At 40.9% G+C, this 23,715-nt stretch overlaps 2 protein-coding genes across 2 annotated transcripts; one reads left to right on the top strand and one right to left on the bottom strand.

The window, feature by feature from the left end:
• Positions 1 to 931: 931 nt before the first annotated feature.
• On the top strand, positions 932 to 6,218 carry LOC136503523 (uncharacterized; the record flags this gene model as incomplete). The annotated part of the gene is made up of 3 exons (XM_066498572.1): positions 932 to 2,360; positions 5,470 to 5,654; positions 5,793 to 6,218. Coding segments are annotated over 3 exons (2,040 nt in total), but the record flags the coding sequence as incomplete, so codon positions are not given.
• A 1,321-nt stretch (positions 6,219 to 7,539) lies between these two features.
• On the bottom strand, positions 7,540 to 15,208 carry LOC136505538 (nucleoside diphosphate kinase 2, chloroplastic-like). Its single transcript, XM_066500715.1, has 4 exons — positions 15,152 to 15,208; positions 14,956 to 15,042; positions 7,860 to 7,940; positions 7,540 to 7,762 (listed from the first exon to the last, which is right to left on the bottom strand). Exons 1-4 carry the CDS (start codon positions 15,182 to 15,184, stop codon positions 7,607 to 7,609), a joined length of 357 nt encoding a protein of 118 aa, XP_066356812.1. The 5' UTR covers positions 15,185 to 15,208; the 3' UTR covers positions 7,540 to 7,606.
• Between the last annotated feature and the right edge of the window lie 8,507 nt (positions 15,209 to 23,715).

Genomic DNA, 23,715 nt, shown 5'->3' with positions numbered 1-23,715 from the left:
TTTAGCCAAACTCGAACACCACACATAGAGCGGGTCATGGTGGGGTTCCGCGTTCCCGGAACTTTTGTTCTGGAACGCAGATCAGGGACGGCGCGGTACGGACTCAGGATCGTGGTTGGGACACGATCCAAAGCACACTGGATCAGCAGCATGGGTGCTGGCACAGATCAGTAGCACTGGACGACCCAATGCAAAGCTAAGCTGCGGAAATCGATGATGCGGCACTGGACGCTGGTGGCGACGCTACTCTTGAGCTGGGCAGCTGCGCGGTGCTGGAGCCAGGTGCCGGTGGCGGCGCTGCGCTAGCTAGAGCCGGGTGCTGGCGGTGGAGCGGCGCGGCGCGACGCATGTGCCAGGTGCTGGTGGCGGGGAGGCGCTGGTTTTACCCAATTCCGTCGGACGAGAGAGTAGAGAGTCAAATGGGCCTGCTGATTGTAGTCGGATGGGAGAAGCTAACTGGTTTCATCCTAACGCAACGGTCAATGTAAATATTCACTATACCACAGCCAATCTGATAAATAAATACATATAGAATCTTAATAGACAAGAATTATTGCTACTTAATACCTCTAACTAAAAAAATTATATTAAGTTGTAATGTTTTCTCTTTGTTCATTTTATAACATATAATCGATACTACTACTCTATAGTGTCTATCTAGTTGTTATAAATAAACTTGCCCAACTCATCACCGATTCGCATTGTCCTCAATAAATCTGTTTGGTAGCTTTCATGCATTGGCATACGGCTTCGCCTTTCTTCCCATAACTAATAATCTCGCTTGCAACACTTTATTAACAGGGTCTTTGATTTCCTTTTAAAGGAAAAGGCAAGTGACGTTGGCAGTTCTTTGAAGGGCTTGATCGTTGCTGTAGGTGCCGCGGTCGTGAGACCATTCAAAAAACACACAAACACTTCTATGAGACCATCGGCTGCACGCATCGTGGTAGGAGTTGTTTTAGCAGTTGTCCAAATGCTGGTGTTTGGTATAGTCTTGTGTCCTCTGGCAGTTCTGTATATGCTTGGGATGTATCTCTCTTCTGGAATTTCTTTATGGCGTCTCATACAACATGACTATGGTAATCCCGATGGAGGCGCCAACCTAAAGCCAGCGCTCAATGTCTTATACTCCTTAGCCGTAGCCCAAGGTGTGGTTTACGGCTACAGGTCCATCTATGATTTAGCGGCAAGAACCGGACTAGTGGAAGTAGTGGCCAAAGATTATTCACTAGAGAGAGACTTAGTTTCGCAGTACCTAGATGAAACTGTGGCAGGATGTATGAAGGATCCATCATTTGCGAGAGGAAGGAATCTCGTCACATATGCAGTGGAGTTGTTGATGGAATCTAAGTCAAGGTACGACTACGTTTCTGGGATCCTGATTCTTAGCACAGTAACTCCCTGGAGCGAACAGTCAGGTCTTATAAAACAACTACTGACTGGATCAGCATCCTTCAGCCATGTGTTCCAGCGACTGCTAGAGACATTTGGTCCGACAAGCCCATATAGCACAGAGATCAGGGTGCGAGCTGCTAGGATAGTGGCAACTGTTGCTGGCAGCATCCGTTTGGACCAGTTACCTCAAGGCAAGATGATTGAGTGCATATCATCCCTGCTCGACACATTTGAGGAATACAGTTGGCGACCTGAGGGATATGAGCGACGTCGGGATGTACCCAAGGAGTACGAGCGGGACTGGCTGCTAGATGGAGAGGAGCTGTCGTACAGTTTCAAAGTCGACGCACCTCCAAGAGCAACGGATGAAAGTGACAGTCGTAACCCGCTCCAGGGCTATAGAGATCTGGTGGTGCAAGGCCTCCGTATCCTCCGGAAGGTTGCTGTGAACGAGAACAACTGCAGAGTCATAAGCAACACTGAAGGTCTGGTATCCAAGACGATGGCGCACCTAACCTCAGACAAGCTCCACATGGACCATCATGATGAATGGTACAGCATAGCAGAGGAATCGCTAGAATTCATGAATCGGTTCATGGCTACTCTAGGAGCAGGGACCGAAACAACAAACCTGACAAGTGAGATCTCAAGCAGCAGCCAAGCAGCGATCATGAGAACCCTGGGGTGCCACAAATGTGATGTGTTGCTGAAAAGAAAAGCCACACAGGTCCTCTTACACCGCCCTCTGGTGGATATACATACACCGCCCTCCATTGTGCCTGGTGCAAGCAGCAGCAAAATATTCGTATGGATACTTCTGCACATTTTTCTTCTGCCAGATTATCACTTTGTTGGCAGGATATGCGATGCCACTCATTTGTTAAAAAAGAGTAGCTACACCACAAGATTAGCAGGTGAGAAGATGCAGGCCATGATATCTTCGATAACGGAGGCAAGTGACACGAGTAGGGATGAAAACGGATCGGATACGAACGGATATCACTCATATTATATTTGTTTTCATATTTTTGTTCGGATTCGGATTCGGACACGAATAGCGTTCGGATACATATACGAATACGGATTGACTCGGTTACGGATACGAATAATGAGTATCGAATACAGTATGAATCGGATTCGGAGAAGGTCGGATACAAATATCTATTCGGATATTGAGTAAAAGCAGCATATATATAGTTCATTTTTTCATTTGAGAAAGTTTGAAGAAAATGTAGTTCAAATTTCACAAGTGTGTGACATGGTTTCAGAAAGTCTATATGAGATTCAAGAATTTGTGACTAGTGTTTGATAAAACTTTCTCAAATGGGAAAATGAGCTATGTAACAATTGTAGATCTTGCTGAGATGATCAAACTTGGTATTCAGAGTTTTTTCATCTGAGGTCATTTAGTGTCTCATTTGAGCAAGTTTGACCAAGTCAAATTTGGTCAAATGAAAAAACAACACTTTGACTCTAGTATTATGAACTCTAAATGACTTCAAATTGAAACGTTTTGAATACCAAGTTTGTTCAACTCATCAAGATCTACAATTGTTGTTTTGGTCAACTTTCCATTTGAGATAGTTTGGACGGTTCAAATTTGTGATTTTTAAATTTCGACGCCTACAAACTAGTTTTCGGAACCCTAGATTGTCTCAAATTGAAAAGTTTTGAATACCAAGTTTGTTCAGATCATCAAGATCTACAATCCTTATATAGTCCATTTTTTCATTTGAGAAAGTTTGAATAAAATGTAGTTCAAATTTCACAAGTGTGTGACATAGTTTTAGAAAGTCTATATGAGATTCAAGAATTTGTGACTAGTGTTTGATAAAACTTTCTCAAATGACAAAATGAGCTATGTAACAATTGTAGATCTTGCTGAGATGATCAAACTTGGTATTCAGAGTTTTTTCATCTGAGGTCATTTAGTGTCTCATTTGAGCAAGTTTGACCAAGTCAAATTTGGTCAAATGAAAAAACAACACTTTGACTCTAGTATTATGAACTCTAAATGACTTCAAATTGAAACGTTTTGAATACCAAGTTTGTTCAACTCATCAAGATCTACAATTGTTGTTTTGGTCAACTTTCCATTTGAGATAGTTTGGATGGTTTAAATTTGTGATTTTTAAATTTCGACGTCTACAAACTAGTTTTCAAAACCCTATATTGTCTCAAATTGAAAAGTTTTGAATACCAAGTTTGTTAAGCTCATCAAGATCTACAATCCTTATATAGGCTATTTTTTCATTTGAGAAAGTTTGAATAAAATGTAGTTCAAATTTCACAAGTGTGTGACATGGTTTCAGAAAGTCTATATAAGATTCAAGAATTTGTGACTAGTGTTTGATAAAACTTTCTCAAATGGGAAAATGAGCTATGTAACAATTGTAGATCTTGCTGAGATGATCAAACTTGGTATTCAGAGTTTTTTCATCTGAGGTCATTTAGTGTCTCATTTGAGCAAGTTTGACCAAGTCAAATTAGGTCAAATAAAAAAACAACACTTTGACTCTAGTATTATGAACTCTAAATGACTTTAAATTAAAAAGTTTTGAATATCAAGTTTGCTAAACTCATCAAGATCTACAATTGTTGTTTTGGTCAACTTTCCATTTGAGATAGTTTGGATGGTTCAAATTTGTGATTTTTAAATTTTAACGCCTACAAACTAGTTTTCGGAACCCTAGATTGTCTCAAATTAAAAAGTTTTGAATACCAAGTTTGTTCAGCTCATCAAGATCTACAATCCTTATATAGGCTATTTTTTTATTTGAGAAAGTTTGAATAAACTATAGTTCAAATTTCACAAGTGTGTGACATAGTTTTAGAAAGTCTATATGAGATTCAAGAATTTGTGACTAGTGTTTGATAAAAATTTCTCAAATAACAAAATGAGCTATGTAACAATTGTAGATCTTGCTGAGATGATCAAACTTGGTATTCAGAGTTTTTTCATCTGAGGTCATTTATTGTCTCATTTGAGCAAGTTTGACCAAGTCAAATTTGGTCAAATGAAAAAACAACACTTTGACTCTAGTATTATGAACTCTAAATGACTTCAAATTGGAAAGTTTTGAATACCATGTTTGTTCAACTTATCAAGATCTACAATTGTTGTTTTGGTCAACTTTCCATTTGAGATAGTTTGGATGGTTCAAATTTGTGATTTTTAAATTTTTACGCCTACAAACTAGTTTTTGGAACCCTAGATTGTCTCAAATTGAAAAGTTTTGAATACCAAGTTTGTTTAGCTCATCAAGATCTACAATCATTATATAGGCCATTTTTTCATTTGAGAAAATTTGAACAAAATGTAATTCAAATTTCACAAGTGTGTGACATGGTTTTAGAAAGTCTATATGAGATTTAAGAATTTGTGACTAGTGTTTGATAAAACTTTCTCAAATGACAAAATGAGCTATGTAACAATTGTATATCTTGCTGAGATGATCAAAATTGGTATTCAGAGTTTTTTCATCTGAGGTCATTTAGTGTCTCATTTGAGCAAGTTTGACCAAGTCAAATTTGGTCAAATGAAAAAACAACACTTTGACTCTAGTATTATGAACTCTAAATGACTTCAAATTGAAAAGTTTTGAATACCAAGTTTGTTCAACTTCTCAAGATATACAATTGTTGTTTTGGTCAACTTTCCATTTGAGATAGTTTGGATGGTTCAAATTTGTGATTTTTAATTTTCGACGCCTACAAACTAGTTTTCGGAACCCTAGATTGTCTCAAATTGAAAAGTTTTGAATACCAAGTTTGTTCAGCTCATCAAGATCTACAATCCTTGTATAGGCCATTTTTTCATTTGAGAAAGTTTGAAAAATATCCGGATAATATCCGTTTTAATAATCCGGATATATCCGATAATTATCCGGATTATCCGATATCCGCCGGATATCGATGATATTACATCCGTATTTGATATCCGCCTAAGATATCCGTTTTATTATCCGTATCCGAAAAAAATTACGGATATCCGAGTAACTATCCAGATAAGTGTTCATATTTGTTCGGTCGAACGGACGGTCGAATAAATATCCGTACCGTTTTCATCCATAGACACGAGTATGCTACCATCAGTTGTTTATGTTATTGGCAGCCTCGCCAGAACAGTTGCAGGTGCCGAAAACAATGCACACAGAATAGATGCAGCAATGATCCTGGGGGATCTTTGTCGATATTACACCAAGGATGATGAAAATCTCAAGGAGCTGAAGAAATCCGTCGCCAATGTGATGGAAGAGGTAATTAACGTACCTGTGCACAAACATTTTTTTATGTAAAACATCTCTTTCATTCCTATATTACTGGCATCATGTATATTTGTATAGAGTACTACTGTTGTCACTCTGAAGTCTGAACTACCATTATTGGTGCCTCAGGTACTCAAAGAAATTGTCCATTGGCTCATGACGACTGAAGGAAAACAAGTTGTAAGAGAAGCAAACAACGGCGGTAACGTTCTTCTGACAGAGGACGGCCTGGACTTAGAACAAGGTGGTGTTCCGCATGATAATGATAATGGACAGGAAAGCAGCTCTACCCCTCATCAACAAAAGGGTGAGCAACACCAGGGACTAAGCGAACTGCAGCAGGCCTTGCTAGGCTTGTGCTGCGCGGTAACAATCAAATGGATTGATAAAGACCAAGATTTGACCAGTCAGTTCAACGAGATCGCAGCCAAGATATGTTCGGGACAGAGGATGCCTCACAAGACTTTCAAAGAACTTGTGGATTATAAGACTGTTCCGGCTGATTCGTGGTGGCGCTGTTTGCTGAGAAGAGGACATCGCAGCTCCAAAACCTGAAAGCTCCAACATCCTCATGCGCTTTGCTCCCTCAGGATTCTCGGTAGAAATGTCTTCATAAGGTTCAAATAAGCAAACACAAATTATATTTGTTTATCCTGTGTGTACTTTGTTAAGTTTCATTTGCCTGGAGACCATGTTATTAATTATGCTAATTATATATCCTCTGTTTTCATGTGTTTATTTTTAATAAAGTAAAAAATGCAATACATGATTGCCCCCTCAGTACTGGTGCACGGATATTTATGATGTTTGTGTTTCTTTTCTTCTATTTCTTATTACTAGCAGATGATAAGAATCCATTGTCATTGTGTGTGTTTATGGTATTTGTGTTTCTTTTCTTCTATTTTCTTACTACAAATGACAAGAATCTGTTGTCATTGTGTGCATTTATGGGACTGACATATATATTAGCTAGCTAATTTCAAAGTTGCTGGGTATTATTGCCGATGACAACCTTGTCAGGACACATACCTGTGAAGAACTGCACCTGATGCAATGCAAAATAAACGGCTTTAGCTATACAGTACTTTCACCATCAATGCCAAAACTATTTTACTTTCAACCACGTCTTCTCTTTCTCATGCAAGAAGGGTATTTCAGTTTTGCTTCATGATAATATATATGTTCCATGTATACCATTGTATCTGAAATGGAACAAAATGCACTATGGTCTGCAATTTTCTTGCCTGTATTTCATTCAAAGACCTTACATGTAAATGTGAGAAGAAATTAGCTTCTCAACATGAACAGCTGATCAAAGATTTCAATTGCGAAAATCCTCAATATTGTAAAAAGAACCTCCGGGTAAAAGGTACGGATAATTCGAGCCCTCCTGAGCTAATGTACTTAGCCGAACTAAACTCATACATTCATACTCATACATGGCTCCTTCAATCAAGTTTAACAAAAAAAAACATTGAATGCAACTCTCAATATGATTAGCAAGGGTTACTCTATAAGCCAAGGTGTTTGAACTGATTCCCATTGGCAGAGCTCGACTTCTTTGAACCACAGACCTGCAAGTAGGAAAGTAGTTTGAGCTTGTCATCTCATATTGTTAAGAATAAATAGCTGGCAGGCCAAAACAAATTTTGGTCCAAACTAATATGTATTGCATATCACTAAGGTGGCGTTTGGACCCCGTCAGATTTTGAGAATCCAGATAAAAAGAATCACAACAGTTTTATTGGATTTTGGGATTCTAAAAATATCTGAGATAAAATCCCTAATAAAATCTAGACTGTTTGGATAGGGTAGTGGGATTCTAGGATTTTTTCTATCTGCAGGTAAAATATTGTAAGGTTCCGTTTCCATCATAATTTATTTGATATATGCAGGTAAAATGTAACCATGTTCCAACAAAGTTTAACAGGAGAGTTGCATGATTAAATATTACAATATGTAGACATGAAGAGGGTGGCTGCCAACCTTCCAGTTTGAACTGCAAGATCACCCCTTATGGTTCCTGGTTCAGCTTGAAGGGGGTTAGTAGCTCCTATTAATTTGCGAGCTGATGCAACAACACCATCACCCTCCCAGGCCTTACAGGATAGAGAACAATATTGTAGCTGTGAACTCTGCATTGGTGAAAGTGTGGAGTTGCGAAAAATATGTCTAATTCATAAGAAAAGTATATACCATGCAGACAACAGGACCAGAAGTTATGTAATCGATCAGCTTAGGAAAGAAAGGTTTATCCTTCAAATCCTTGTAATGCTCCTGAGAGAAAAGGAAAGGTGAACAAGACAGTATATGAAAAGCATTATAATTATAAGTGAGCTGATTCAATATAACGAAGTCACTACGTGAAAAACGGTTTCTAGCAACGGTACAAATTTTTTTAGGGGCGGCTGGTGATAGAGCCGCCCCTAAAGTGACGTGCTCGGGATCCACAAGACCAGTCGCCCCTGCAAATGAAGCAGCAGGGGCGGCTAGTGATACGAGCCGTCCCTACAAATGGGTATGATTTGTAGGGGCGGCTCACTCACCAGCCGCCCCTGGTGTGAAACGAAGTGATCACATGTGGAGATGTCTGGATTTTTGGCATCCGACGTCACTACTTGCTCACTACCGGAAACGACTAAGTTGCCGAGTGTCAGGTGCTTTGCCGAGTGTTCTTTTTCGGGCACTCGGCAAAGACGCCTTTGCCGAGTGTTTTTTTAACACTCGGCAAAGAAACTCTTTGCCGAGTGTTTTTTTGACACTCGGCAAAGAGCTTCTTTGCCGAGTGTTTTTTTTACACTCGTCAAAGAGCTTCTTTGCCGAGTGTTTTTTTTTACACTCGTCAAAGAGCTTCTTTGCCGAGTGTTATTTTTTTTACACTCAGCAAAAAAAATTCAAAGCACATTTTGAAGCAGTAAATTAATTCAAATGAAAAAGTTTTCAACTACAAAGTTGTATAACTCATCAAGATGTACAATGTTTGTTTTGGTCTTTTCTTCATACGACAAAGTGAAAATAAATTTGTTCACAAATCTAACATATCTCTCTTGTAGTTTATGAAACTACAAGAGAGATATATAAGATTTGTGAACAATGTTAGAACGACCATGTTGGATGAATAGATGACCAAACAACCAAAATAAACTTTGTAGATCTCGAAAAGTTATGAAACATTGTAGTTGACAACTTTTTGATTTGAAAACATCTTGTCATGCAAAACTGTGTTTGAATTTCAAAATTTTAAAATTCAAATTTTATAAACGACCTCGGATGGAAAAACTTCCTAAACTAAAAGTGTAGATCTCGAAAAGTTATGAAACTTTGTAGTTTACAACTTTTTGATTTGAAAACATCTTGTCATGCAAAACTGTGTTTGAATTTCAAAATTTTAAAATTCAAATTTTGTAAACGACCTCGGATGGAAAAACTTCCTAAACTAAAAGTGTAGATCTCGACAAGTTATGAAACTTTGTAGTTTACAACTTTTTTATTTGAAAACATCTAGTCATGCAAAACTATGTTTGAATTTTAAAATTTTAAAATTCAAATTTTGTAAACGACCTCGGATGGAAAAACTTCCTAAACTAAAAGTGTAGATCTCGAAAAGTCATGAAACTTTGTAGTTTACAACTTTTTTATTTGAATTCGTTTAGGGCCTCAAACATGCAATTTACACTCGGTTTAGTATAATATATTGGGAACTAAAACGGAATCCAGACACAAGTGAGAGTGTGGTGTAGTGGTAAGAGAGGTACGTGCACAGCGGGAGGTCTCGGGTTCGAATCGCGTCGGCCGCGTAGCCATGAAATTCACGCAAAAAATGTAGTAGATGGGTGGGCGCTGGCCGGTGGGGGCCTCCATCGATAAAAAAAATTCCATTTTTTTTGGGTAAAAATTCCTATTTTTTTTGGGTTTTTTTCGGTTTGAACTTTGCCGAGTGTCGGAAGGCTTTGCCGAGTGCCCGATAAAAGACACTCGGCAAAGTTGGCTTTACCGTCACTTTTTTTGGCGAGTGCTGTTCGCCGAGTGTTACACTCGGCGAACCATTTGCCGAGTGTTTTATGCCTTTTGCCGAGTGTTTCGGGCACTCGGCAAACTCAAGGAGTCCGGTAGTGGCTCAAAATCTTATCAATTTTTTTACCACAGCCTCCACATGCGATAACACGACGCCTCCACAAGTTTCGTGATTTTCGGACTTCGTCTGGATTTTATATAATTTAAATTCACTTTTCCCGCAACTAACTCGACATGTTACGTCAACGAGATGCTCGAGATTTCATGTGATTCCCTGGATACGGCCTCAACATACGCTAAATATCATGAATATCAATTTTTGGATGACCAAATTCCATTATTCCATGGACCTGCAGTTCAAATTTGAAATACGCCGAAAAAATCAACGAAACGAAATAAATTAATGAAATATACCTAAAAAAGTCAAAATTTCACCAAATTTTAGAGTAGAGCTTTAAATACTGTCACAAGGCTACACAAAAAAATTTGGGTCCAAAATAAAAAAAAAATATATTTTGCTGAGTGCCATGGGGAGCACTCGGCAAAAATGTCTTTGCCGAGTGCCGGGGCCAGGAGGCACTCGGCAAAATTTGTTTTCAGAAAATAAAAAAAAATTTTGCCGAGTGCCTAAGGATGACACTCGGCAAAGTTTTTTTTAAAAAAAATAAAAACAAATTTTGCCGAGTGCCTGATGGCTGGCACTCGGCAAAATCTGATGGTAGGTGGCCGCCGTCATGGTCCGGCTAAATTTTGCCGAGCGCCTAGCAAAGTCCAGATTTGCCGAGTGCCTGACTTTGCCAGTGCAAAATTTTGCCGAGTGCTACACTCGGCAAAATATTGCTTTGCCGAGTGCCACGATATTTTGCACTCGGCAAAGTATCCGGCACTCGGCAAAGTATAGTTTTCTAGTAGTGAGTGCAAACATGGATATGTGTATAGCTGTGGAAGTAAGTGTATTTCATGCTATTAGGATTTAGGAGTAGTTATATATGTATTGTCAGAAAAGCTAGGGGTTCTCCAATGAAGAGAAATCATGTTTTCAGTGTTGTGCTTGATTACCAGAGGATGTACTAGACTGACTTGTAGATATTCCTTTTAGGGATCAACTCTACATGCAGTACTGCATGGTGCTTTTCTTTGTAGCCTAGGTTGCTGCGTTTTTGTTTCTTCAGTGCAATTCTACATTGTTGTCACTGAGTTTGTGAATATCAATTCCTGTATGAAATGGTAGACACATGAACAAATATACATTATTTAATGCAAGTAAGAGGCAAGTGATAATATTCTGTCACTGAGTTTGTGAATATCAAATTTCTGTATGTAACTGATGAGCACCTATCAGTTGATAAATGTACTCATGTTTATTAACAGATACAGATAAGAGGCAAGTGATAATATACTTCTGCTTGCATAAGTGAACTAATAATGCTTAAATCCATTGCTCGGTAGAAACATATTGACTGATGTATAGTACTTGTTCCTACTCCATAGTAAGAAGCCATAATGCTCTATGGCTGATATATCACAGTAGGGTCTAGGTCATGTAAAAACATCGTCCTATTCATTCATGTATTGTTGGTAGGGTCTGTTTGTAAATTCCATAGTTGGCGTTTTACTTATGTCTTCCTCCAATCAGGAATCTCCCAATTTGATTGGTGTTCAGTCTTGCAATAGTTGAAGGGAAGAGTCTAGGTAGTGTTTCAGCTTTTGCTTGTATATCTCTTTCACTTCATCTGATATCCTTGCTGTCATTTTTCACGTCTATACATTGTACTATTGTCCATTCTGGTGTGTCACTGGGCACTCATAGTTAATTCTGTGGAATTGATTTTTGCAGCATGATTATTCAATTCGTACATTCACTGGGCACTCAGCATCTGTTATGTCACTTGATTTCCACCGAAACAAGGATGACCTCATTTGTTCTTGTGATGGGGACAATGAGATACGATTCTGGAGCATCAAGCATGGAAATGTTGCACTCAGCATGCTGTAAAAGAGTAAGCTATCGCCAGGCATAATCAGCAACTTGTCTCAAATGTGACAATACTATCTCCTGTGTTTTTCTATTTTTTTTTCTTGAACATGTAGAGAGCTGCACGGCCATTGTAGTAAGAGGATTTTTCTGTATGCTATACCTTTTGTAGGGAGGTTCGACCCAGCTGAGATTCCAACCACGTTATGGAGGATATCTTGCAACAGCTTCAGATAATGTAGTCTCTATCCTGGATGTGGAGACACAAACTTGCGTGAGGAGATTTGAGGTCCGTAAGTGACTGAGGTGCACTCTAGGACAGTTTGCTTAACTTGAATATGTTTGCAAGTCACACCTTGCTAGCTGTGCGCCCCTACTGATGCAGAGGCTGGAACCTTCCTTTATCTAAAAATAATCTTGCTAACTGTAGTCAGCATTCATTTATTAATCACTATAGTTCCCCTGTTATTGAGAAGAGGTCACTTGAAGCAACCCTGATAATCTGATTTCTTGGAAATTGCAGAGCCACACTAAGGGTGTTGATTCCATGTGCTGGGATCCCACTGGCGAATATGTGGTGTCTGTCAGTGAAGACAGTGTGAAGGTGTGGTCTTTGAACGATGAGAGCTTTGTGAATGAGCTTAATTGCAGTGGGAGAAAGTTCACTTCATGTACTTTCCATCCTACTTATCCATCCTTGCTTATCATTGGCTGTTACCAGGCAAGTTACTTTCCCTTGCATGTCTTTACTCACTGTTGACTGTTCATTCCAAAACTATATTGCATGGACCTATGGTGCCTGTCTTCGAATGGTGGTTTTCAACTTCATACACTGACCTTCAACTATCCAATATCTAGATTTCAACTGCTACTAGTTCCTCTTTTAGTAAGGATAGAGAAATGCCGGTCTTCTAAAAGAAGTGATACTGTATGAAGTGTCACAAAAATATCAATCTGTTGTATGTCGCAGCTGTTGTAGGACAACTCTGAACATTTGCTGCCATGAAGTATCTCTGATATATATGAGTGAATAATAGTTTAGCACAATTCCATGACCACTGCAACTGCTATTTTTCTGCACCCTTCATTCATCTCTGAGATATCTTACCTGTGGTCCTGTGCTGAATGCAGTCTCTGGAGCTGTGGGACATGTCTTTCGTACCTTCTTATCCTTACTAAGTGGTGTACAATCTTGGGCTGCAGTTCCTGTTTTAGCTATAGAGCTGTACTTGGATATTAGGAGCACAATTGAAGACTATGTTAGGGTTGGTAACAGACTATAAGGTTTTTATCCCCTTTGTACATGTATAATCTAGCAAGTGTTTGTAATTACTCTTATTATTTTCTACTCCAGGGATTTACTGAACCCACATCAGACAAACTGCTACCAGATCTACTTCTAGTCGAATTTATTTGTAAATTTGAATTTGAGTTGTAAATTTGCTATCAGACAAAATATATGTTCTGGTCGAATTTGAATTGTAAATTTGATTTTTTTTTTTGGCGAAAAAATGTACTCTAGGGGCGGTTGGTACTGTAGCCGCCCCTACAAATCGATTTCTAGGGGCGGCTGTTACTGTAGTCGCCACTACAAATCGATTTTATAGGGGCGGCTGCTGTTACCAGCCACCCCTACCAACCGCCCCTACAAATCGATTTGTAGGGGCGGCTGCTGTTACCAGCCGCCCCTACAATGCATGATTTGTAGAGACAATATGGTAGGGGCGGCTGGCCGAGCCGCGTCTACAAACCATCGCCAGCCGCCCCTATAAATGCTTTCTGTAGTAGTGAGTCATCGCTCCATTTTGATGTGAAAAAAAAACATAACATTGTGTGCACCAACAAAGTACAGAAAAATTTAAAGAAAGGTTGACTAGATTCCGTTGGCTTTTTAGTGAATGCTAAAAAAAGATGAAAGTGTGAAGTTAATGAAGAAGAGAGATGTGGGCAATGTCTTTTATCAACGATTGTACAAAAAAGAACGCAAGAAAGAGAAGCCACTCGAAGAAAAAAAATGATATGGTTCAGGCAGTAACTCATTCTGTTACTTAATATAAGAAAAAATGCCAATCGAGCGCTATTACAGCATCAGATCAGTACTTAGGATGCCAAAAATCAAAGATACACAGTAAAATTATGAAACTAACTGAATATCAGGAACTTCTTGAAGGGTCCGTTTGGATGTTGATATTGGATGGCTGACATTGAATTGGGTTCAAATGCCAAATCAGAGTAGTATTGGAAATGGGCTACAATACCAAATCAGATGTTTGGATGTACATGAAATTGCTATTTGGAATCTAAGGACATGGCAAATACCAAATAAATGTTTGGATGTACATCTCGTCAAATTGAATTGACTCCTTCCCCCACCCCGTAACACTCCTGCAGAACCCGCCGCCGCACTACACTTCCTAGACCAGCGCCGCGACTTGCGTCTGCTGCCGGTGCTAGTGCCGCCGCCGCACTCCACTCCCTACTGCTGCTGGACTTAAGGAAGAAGGGGATTCCCGCACTAGGCGGTGTTCGGACTTGAGGAAGAAGGGGATCCGGCTCTTGAGGACTTGAGGAAGAAGGGGATCTCGGCACTTGGCAGTGGCCAGACTTGAGGAAGAAGGCCAGACTTGAGAAGAAGGGGATCCCAACACTCCTCGCTGCTACTCCCCATCGATCCACTCGGCGGTGGCCAGACTTGAGAAGAAGCGCTCGTCCTCGACGGATCCCGCGCAAGCTCTTCGCGTCTCCTCCGTCCTCCCTGCGCGAGCTCTCCCACCAGGAGTAGGCAGGGAACCTCTGGTGGCGGCGGTGGTGGTAGGGACCTCTGGTCGCGGTGACGGAGGCGGTGGTCAAGAGTCTGGTGACGGCGGCGGTGGTCGGGACTCTTCGCGTCTCCTAAGTCCTCCTCCGATACCGCTTCGTTGCTCTGGTTTCTGTCCAATACGCCGGGGGGGGGGGGGGGGGGGGGGTCTGCCTCGGTATTGAAGGGGAGCAGTTTTAGTTGTAGTTGAATGCCTTGGTATTGAGGGGCCAATGCCATCTCGCAATGCCAAAGACATCCAAACAGCAGAATTGGGAAAACTCAATTCCAATTTATCTACATCCAACACAGGGCATAAGGGAATAACTGATGAATAATATAATAAAAGTTCAAAAGTATTTTTGTGTAGAAAGGATACACATAAGGATCCTAAGCAAAAATATGTAGCACTGGGAGATATATTTGACAACCAAAGATGATAATGATAAGCAACTTTGCAAGATCCACAATAGTTCTGCAACATTAATGTGTTTTGGGAAGCAAACCTGAGCCAAGTCCTTGGGGCACTGTAACAGTTTTAAGCCTTTCAACAAAAACCCTTTCTTCTCAAAGCGAGAAATAATATCTCCAACCTATATGCATCAGATACAGTATGTTTTATCTTAACTGAAATATGAAAGAAGGTAAGGAATAGCACCATACTAGGAAAAGTGTGGGTGTGGGGAACTGGGGAATGCATACCAGACCATGCTGAACACTATCTGGTTTGATCATAATGTAGCTTTGCTCAACCTCCTACAGATTGTAAGTTCTTGTTAAGCAAGGTCTCATTATGGATAAGTAAGGAACTAGATGAAAGTAGAGTGCTCAACATCTCATAATTGAGGTCACAGGATATCAGCATCATAAATTTTTTTTGAACATTTCATGAGTTCTAAAATTCTTTGTAGAAAACAGAAAGATGATTGAGTTTCATTAGAACAAAAGGATATGTTTAGAGAGAAGGAATTGACTTTGAAGAAGCCTTTGCTCCTGTTGCCAGGATGGATACAGTGAGAGTAATTCTAGCACTAGCAGCTAATTATGGGTGGCAAGTTCACCACCTTGATGTGAAGTCAGCTTTTTTGCATGGGGTGCTTGAGGTGGAGGTCTATGTCACTCAACCAGAAGGGTATGAGGTGAAAGAAATGGAGCAGTATGTGCTCATATTGAGCAAAGCTCTTTATGGACTCAGGCAAGCACCGAGAGCCTAGAATGTCAGACTTGACAAGAGTTTGAAAAAGTTGGGCTTCAGGAGATGTGCTAATGAACAAGCTGTATACATAAGAGGAACAGGGAAAAGTGCCATAATTTTGAGAGTATATGTGGATGACTTAATTGTCACTGGCAGTGAGCCAGCTGATATTGAAAACTTCAAGAGTCAGATGACAAAGGAGTTTGAAATGAGTGATTTAGGACTGCAGTCATATTATCTGGGGATTGACGTTGATCAGTAGTCAGACCACATGATGGTGAAGCAGTCAGGGTATGCAAGAAAAGTAGTGTCACAGTTTGGTGTGATGGACTGCAATCTAGCCAAGATACCAATGGATCTAGGAACCAAGTTACATGAAGATAAGGGTGGACAGCGAGTTGATGCAACTGAGTACAGAAAGATCATAGGCTGTCTCAGATACTTGTTACATACTAGACCAGACCTGTCATTTTCAGTTGGGATGGCCAGTAGGTATATGGAGAAACCTACAGTGATACACTCAAAAGCAGTGAAGCAGATTTTGAGGTATTTGAAGTGAACCATCAATCTTGGGTTGGTGTATACTCAAGGGAAAGATGAGCAGGTGCTGATTGGGTATTCAGTTAGTGACTTGGGAGGTGATCTAAATAAGAGGAGAAGCACAGGAGGCATGACATTTTATCTGAATGAGAGTCTGATCTCCTGGTGTTCTCAGAAGCCGAAGACGGTGGCTTTATCATCATGTGAATCAGAGTTTATGGCAGCAACAGTTACAGCTATGCAAGCTCTGTGGCCCAGAACACTATTGAGTGAGTTAACAGCTAAGGAGCCAAGAGTGGTGACACTCTATGTCGACAACAACTCAGCTATAGCTCTGATGAAGAGCCCTGTTTTTCTTGGAAGAAGCAAGCATATAGATATAACATTCCACTTCATCAGAGAGTGCATTGAGAGGCGGCAGATTTCAGGGAAGCGTGTCTGTACTGATGAGCAGAAAGCAGATCGACTCGCTGACGAAGCCATTGCCAGCAACAAGGCTGGCTGTGATGAAGCATCTCCTTGGTGTGAGGGATCTCATTGCACATCAGAATTAAGGGGGGGTATGTTGGGTTAATCCTGCTGTGCTGTTCAGTCTTGATGCAGTGGAGGCAGGCGGGAAAGTTTCACGGTTTGAATAAGGCGACAGAAGCGGGTCCGGCAGTTGACGCAGTGACCGTGCCCACGTCGTGTCTTTGTGTGTGCGCGTGTGCTAGAGAGCACTTTGTATCGTGTTTTATTTGCAGTTACTTTGGAGTTATGATGTAAACTTTCTGCTGATATATGTAGCTTGTAGAGGCTCCTATTAGAAGTGACCCAACCGCTCTGCTCTATCTTGTAATGTGCCGTCCAAACACATCTCAGTAAAGGAGCTCTGTCCTCAGACAGTTTCCGTGTGCGTCAGTGTTCTTCAGATTTCTTATGTTCTTGCGGTTAATCTTGATTGATTTAGGACTAGCCACAGTGAAATTGTGCGTGTAATCGTGATCTCGATCCAACAATTTCCTGCTCAAGACGCCGGAGGAGGAAGACTGCGGCCGGTTCCTGGTGCTGTCCATCGGCACCGGCATGACGTCCGACGCGGGGCTGTACACCGGGGAGGCGTGCTCCTGGTGGGGCAACCTCGGGTGGCTGTGCAGCAGGGACAGGACGCCCATCATCGACATCTTCATGGCCGCCAGCTCCGACCTCATCGACATCCACATCGCCGTCGAGTTCCAGCTGCTTCGCAGCAAGAGGAACTACCTTCGCATCCAGGACAACAGCGGCGCGCTCGGCGGCGCAGCGGCTGCCGTGGACTCGGCGACGCCGGAGAACATGCGGAACCTCGTCGGCGTCGGCGAGCGCGTGCTGGAGCAGCCGGTGTCCAGGGTCAACGTGGAGACCAGGATGTACGAGGAGGTACCGGGAGAGGGGACCAATGCTCAAGCGCTTGCCGTCCTGGCCAGGCAGCTCTAGGAGGAGAAGACGACGAGGGACAAGCGGCGGCGGAAGACTGGGCTAGCCGGTGGCAGTGTTGGGCGATGAGGAACGCCGGTGGCTCACAAAGTCCCATCACAACAAATTCGAGGGGCGCCACTTAAGAGAGATCAATTAAATCCAGGATCATGTCACACTAAATTTGGTCTGTACATGTTGAACAAATACAAGATTTTAATCTTCGGTTGAAGATAGTAGTAGCTTGTTAATGTGCCGGCCAAGTGGTCGTATTTCGAAATGGCGCCAAGATTCTATATGTTGATGAAGGAGGCATGATTAGGGGCCAATTCTTTTTTTAAGGTTGGGAAGACATTAGACTTTGAAAGTAGATTATGCCTTCCTAGCATTTTTATGACATATATCAGCAAATCAATGTTATCATTTTTTCAACACGATGTCTACAATGACTTCGATAAGTATTTTTTCTGTTCCATAAACATTATTCTTCTAACATACAATTATGTCTTATAAAGAGTATCAATGTTATCATTTTTTCAACACGATGTCTACAATGACTTCGATAATGTTTGGGACGAGTACAAAAAGGAACATGTCACGATCAAGGGAGTACTTATCGCTACAATCACCTACCTATCGAGTCGAGGTTCGTTGTCTGGAGAGAAGACAAAAGGCTATATTGGATGTGTCGAGTGCTTGGACGACACTAATGTAGTAAATCTGCCAAATAACTCAAAGATAGTTTATATGGGACACAGTAGGTTCCTACCTAAGGATCACCCTTACCGCAAGAACAGAAAAGATTTCAACGGTACTATTGAGAAACGCTTAGCTCCAAAATATCGAGATGGGCATGCGATACTTCGAGAACTCAACAAACTAGAGGTTGTCCTTGGGAAGGGGGACAATGCAGTAGCAACGCCTGATGGGAGCGTTTGGAAGAAAAAAAATCAGTTTTCTGGAAACTACCTTACTAGACATTTCTGAGTGTACGCCACTATCTTGATCCCATGCACATCACTAAAAACATGTGCGCTAACACGCTTAACACCTTGATGGACACCGGGGGACATCGAAGGATTCACTAGCCACACGCCTGGACATGCAACACTTGGGAATCAGGAAAGAGCTGCATCCCGTGGAGCTAGAGAATGGCCAGTTCGAACTTTCGGTTGCGTCATGGACATTGAAAAAGGAAAAAAAGCGTGCGCTTATTTCTTTCTTCAATGAACTCAAAGTCCCAACAAGCTACTGTGCGAACCCGAAGAGGCTAGTGAACATGAGCGAACTCAAGTTCAAATATGGCCCTATGAAGGCCCATGACTGTCATGTCATTATGACTTAGCTGCTCCCTATTGCCCTATATGGTATCCTCCCCTCAAAGGTCTGCACCCCAATCATAAAGTTGTGCTCGTTATTCAACGCGATCTCAAAAAAGGTCATTGATGTGTCCACGCTAGAGCAGCTACAGCAGGACATAGCCGAAACTCTCATTAGGCTTGAGATGCATTTCCCGCTGACTTACTTTGATATCTCATTGCATCTGCTCATTCATCTTGTTGACCAAATTAGAGCCCTTGACCCAATGTACGTACATTAGATGTTCCCTTTTGAAAGATTGATAAAAGTTTTTAGGACATATGTTAGGAACAGATTTAGGCCAAAAGGGGGCATGGTTGAAGGATGGTCAACGGAGGAGGCCATTGAGTTATGCACATATTATCTGGACATCAAAAGGGACGGAGTTCCAGAATCTTGTCACGAGGGAAGACTACGTGGCAAATGAACGATCGGGGAGAAATCTGTTATAGTAAATGACCCTGTTTCTTTCAGACAGGCACAGTTCACTGTTCTCCAGCAAGCCAAGGGTGGGATGCCATACATTGACGAGCACATGCAATCGCTGCAAACTCTGTATCCAAGCAGGTCACAGGCTTGGATGGATAAAAAACATAAGGAGGAATTTGTCAACTGGTTGCGACGCCGCTTGCTTCGAATAAAGTTGGGTAATCAACTGGATGTCTTAGCCAAGGGACCTTTGAGTACATATCTTAAGTACCAAGGGTATGAGATCAATGGATTCACATTTTACACAAAAAATCAAGATAGAAAGAGCACATACCAAAATTATGGTGTTCGTTTTCATGCTCACGACGAAAACAACAACGTGCAGGTGACATACTATGGTTTCATAGAGGAGATATGGGAGCTCGCCTACAGTCCGTTGAAGATAGCTCTTTTTCGCTGCCAGTGGGTCCGGCTCGAGGAAATCAACACTGACAGCGCAGGGTTCACTACCGTTGATCTCACTAAGACCGTATACAGAGATGACCCCTTTGTCCTTGCAAAAGATGTTATGTAAGTCTTTGATGCAAGGGACAACAAGACAAAAGAAAGGCTAAAAGTAGTCCTAGAAGGGAAAAGGAAGATTGTCGGTGTCGATGGAGTGATGGACGAAGAAGACTACAGGGGCTATTAGGAAATGCCTCCATTCAGGGGGAACGTACCCCTACATATCCTTCAAGAAGGTGACGAACCTACTTACGTATGACTTGATCACAATGAGGCCCTCATTATTGATGCACCTAAAGATAGTTAGATTATAGTTAACTATGTAATCATTATTCAGACGTTGTTTACCAACTATGTAATCTAATTTATATTTTGTGCACTTCTCTAAAATTAAATAATTGACTATGTAAGCAAATATTGAGATGATGTTCAGAAACACTATTATTTGATAATTATAGACCATTAATTAATTATCATGGAATTAAATAATTGAGACACAAATATTTGTATTATTTTACAATAAATTATATGTATTTACATGCACTAAACGGATTAAAGAAAAAACATAACCTAAACTAACATAATCCCTAATGCTAGCGCAGCGGTTAAGGCCCTATAATCTGGATCTCAAATTAATTAACTCCCATTCAGAGGATAAAATGAAAAAGAAAATGTACCTTGACGTAATCCCCATCATAGTGCAGCGGTAAAAGCCAACTACTATGAAGCTCGCGCCCTTGGTTTGAATCGAAGGTGTGGCAAACTTTTTTTTATATTTTTATAGAATTAAATGAACCCCATCTTAAACTATAAAAATAATAAAAAAATGTTTCCTAACTTAAATCCTCCTTTAACGCAGCGGTTAAGCCACTAATCCCTCTTTCTCGCTCCCAAGGTTGGAAACCCAGGCAGGACAATTTTTTTTTAATATTTTTATCCAGAGCCCACGATAGTGGCTCTGATTTCAAAAAAATAAAAGCTGAGCGCCTGCGGCAGCTGTTTGCCAGGCCTATCACTGTTGGTTTTTTCATAAAAACTGACAGTGTTACATGGAATCACTGTCAGTTCTAAAAACCGGCACTAATGACCCCTATCACTGCCGGTTTTTTATCAAAACCGACAGTTATAAAAATATTCCCTCCACGGGCCAGTAGTGCTCCCGCTGATCACCACAGCAAGAGCACTGCTCCCACCTACCACGACAGCTAGCCTATAAAATGGCGCGTTGCTAGGGAGCCTCTCCACGACTTGTTTGTTTTAGCCAGGGCTTATCAACTATGATACAGTGTTTTCCTCTCACAATAAACCAGCACCAGTCAGGCTTATCAGCCTAAAAACCGACTAGTGAACAGGTTGTCTGTTTGTTTGCTGTTTATTTCTCCAGATCATTCTTTGCTTGCTAGTTTCCACATATATGGCCTCTCTGTGGGAGAAAGCCTTCCACGTACAGATATCGTTATGCATCGTAGTCCACTAAAATGGTCCACAAAAAAGGTACTAGAAGAATGCTATTGAAGATAGGGTAACGCCAAAGATCGGAGACGCCGCGAGGTTCACAGATCCATCCACTGCGGTGCGCTCTGGACTGTATGTCTAGAGAGACATGGCATCCTCCATGCTTGACCTACCTGGTGTGCTCTGGCAATTTCCTATCCTGGAGCGGCATTGGTTCATCGGTGCGGTGCCAAGCTGAATCCGGTGTGCTCTGCTCTAGACTGTACCGAGAAAAAGGCCATGTACAGCAGAGGCATGGATTCATCGATGCCACCTTGTCATCTTCAACCGGTATAGCTCGTAGACCACCTTGGCGCTGCTGTTTGACCCTAGTTTGTGCTACAAGAAAGCTACTGAGGTGGTTAAATTATAATGTCTTGATACACACTAATTGTAACATTAACCTATACGTAAATAGGTCTTTGTTATCGTATATGGAATTTTAGTGTAAGGTCTTTGTTATCGTATATGCAATTTATTTCTAATATTTTTGTTATTTTTTATGTATTTCTGTACTCTATCTAAATAAATATATCGTTGCTGTTAAAACTTTCCTACAGTCCTTTACATATATGCACCTTCACTGTCGGTTCCATTTAAAAACCGGCAGTGATATTCACTTTCACTAACGGTTGTAACTGAAAACCGACAGTGATGTCTATGCCCCCTATATAAAACAAACCGTCGGCCACATACATTGATACCACCCACCCACGAACTCTCACAGTCTCATTTCTCACGTTTCACTCTCACTTCTCAAAAAATCCACTCTCTCTCTACGTGATTTGGTCATAGCTGTTGCATTTTTCATTGGTATTGATATGTTGTCTTCTCCAATATTCTATCTATATTCATTTGATCTATATTTATATTCATGTTTCTTTGCATTCTACATTTATATATATTCTTATTCCTTGCATTCAATCTATATTTAATTATGTTGCCACATTTTACTTGGAAGAATCTTTTGTGCATATATTTATGTTCATATTTTTTGTATTTTATCAATTAGGTGGTATGAACAACGGATCTCCCCCACCACAAGGACCAGGTTTCCACCCTGGCGATGAGCCACTCGCTCCTAATGTTGCCATTCTGCGATTCCCTGTTCCAGCTATTGTATGAAATATTTTTCCAACATCTTTTGTTTTTTAATGCTAATAAATAAGTGTAATTAGTTTCATATCATTATTGCATACATATATGTCATAGACTATATCCCCAATAGATTGGCTGCGAACAACACTTAGCTGGTTCTTTATCTCGGACATTGTCGAGAACACGACATCTAATGCAAGTGGTCGGCTATGGACATGTGAACTCAGTTTTTCCATCCCTTTGAGGGGTGCAAATCATCGGAACCTTGTCCACGAGACAGGAAGACAGAGCCTGGATGTGATAAGCGCCCAATTCAATGTTGTGCACTTCTGTTTAGAGGCACTTCGATGTGTTTGCTATGATGTGCCTAATTTCTCGCACTTCAAGGCACTTGCTTTGAATGCTGGTGATATCGTCACCCCGCAAGCAAGCAAATGGTTTGTGAGCTACAACTATGTGGATGTGGTAAAATGGTCACTTATACCTGAGTCATGATTATTTGTTATTTATTATTGTAATAACATTCTCTAATTTTTTTTCTTTTTCTCCACATGCAGATTGCACTCTAGGACCTTACCTATGCTGCATGTGGCTTGTGGGCCGTTCTAGACCAAGCTACGGAGTAACTTAGGTACGATTGGGACTTCTACAATGGAAACCTCGGCCAACTCACTATAGAAGGACGCCAATACTGCATAAGGATTACTAACAGGGGCAGTGGTCATTCAGTAGGTTACATCTATGGCCAACTATTCTTTCATTATTGTGAGGCACGAGAGAGTGCACTCATACAGACATTGACCTTCATCGATACAAGTGGATACATAATCCATGACATCAATTACCATATATGGCTATAGAGGCATGTTAGTGTGCGTGGCCCGATCGATCCCAGCAGGGATTCAGATAGTAATTACTGTTTATTTAGCTAGGTTTACAAGGTTGTAGTTTAATTGGGTTTTAATTTTAATTTGTACGGCTTGTGTGTTTAATTATTGTTAAGCATGTAATTCATGTAACATTTGTTGGGCAACTAGAAATATACATTTTGGTGTCGCATTGGTCTCAAAATTATTCTCAGGATTGCACGTGACACACGTGAAGAAAACACCAAGTTTGGGATTTTCCAGAGATGGTTTGCTACTTTCTGAGGTTTAATTGAATTTTCGCATGACGACACCGATTAATTATAGGTTGAACTAAGTCTACCCAT

Source organism: Miscanthus floridulus, chromosome 14 (assembly GCF_019320115.1).
Source record: "Miscanthus floridulus cultivar M001 chromosome 14, ASM1932011v1, whole genome shotgun sequence".
NCBI classification, from domain to species: domain Eukaryota; kingdom Viridiplantae; phylum Streptophyta; class Magnoliopsida; order Poales; family Poaceae; genus Miscanthus; species Miscanthus floridulus.
Note: the sequence above shows the minus strand (reverse complement) of the source record. Positions and strands in the feature narration are given on the sequence as shown.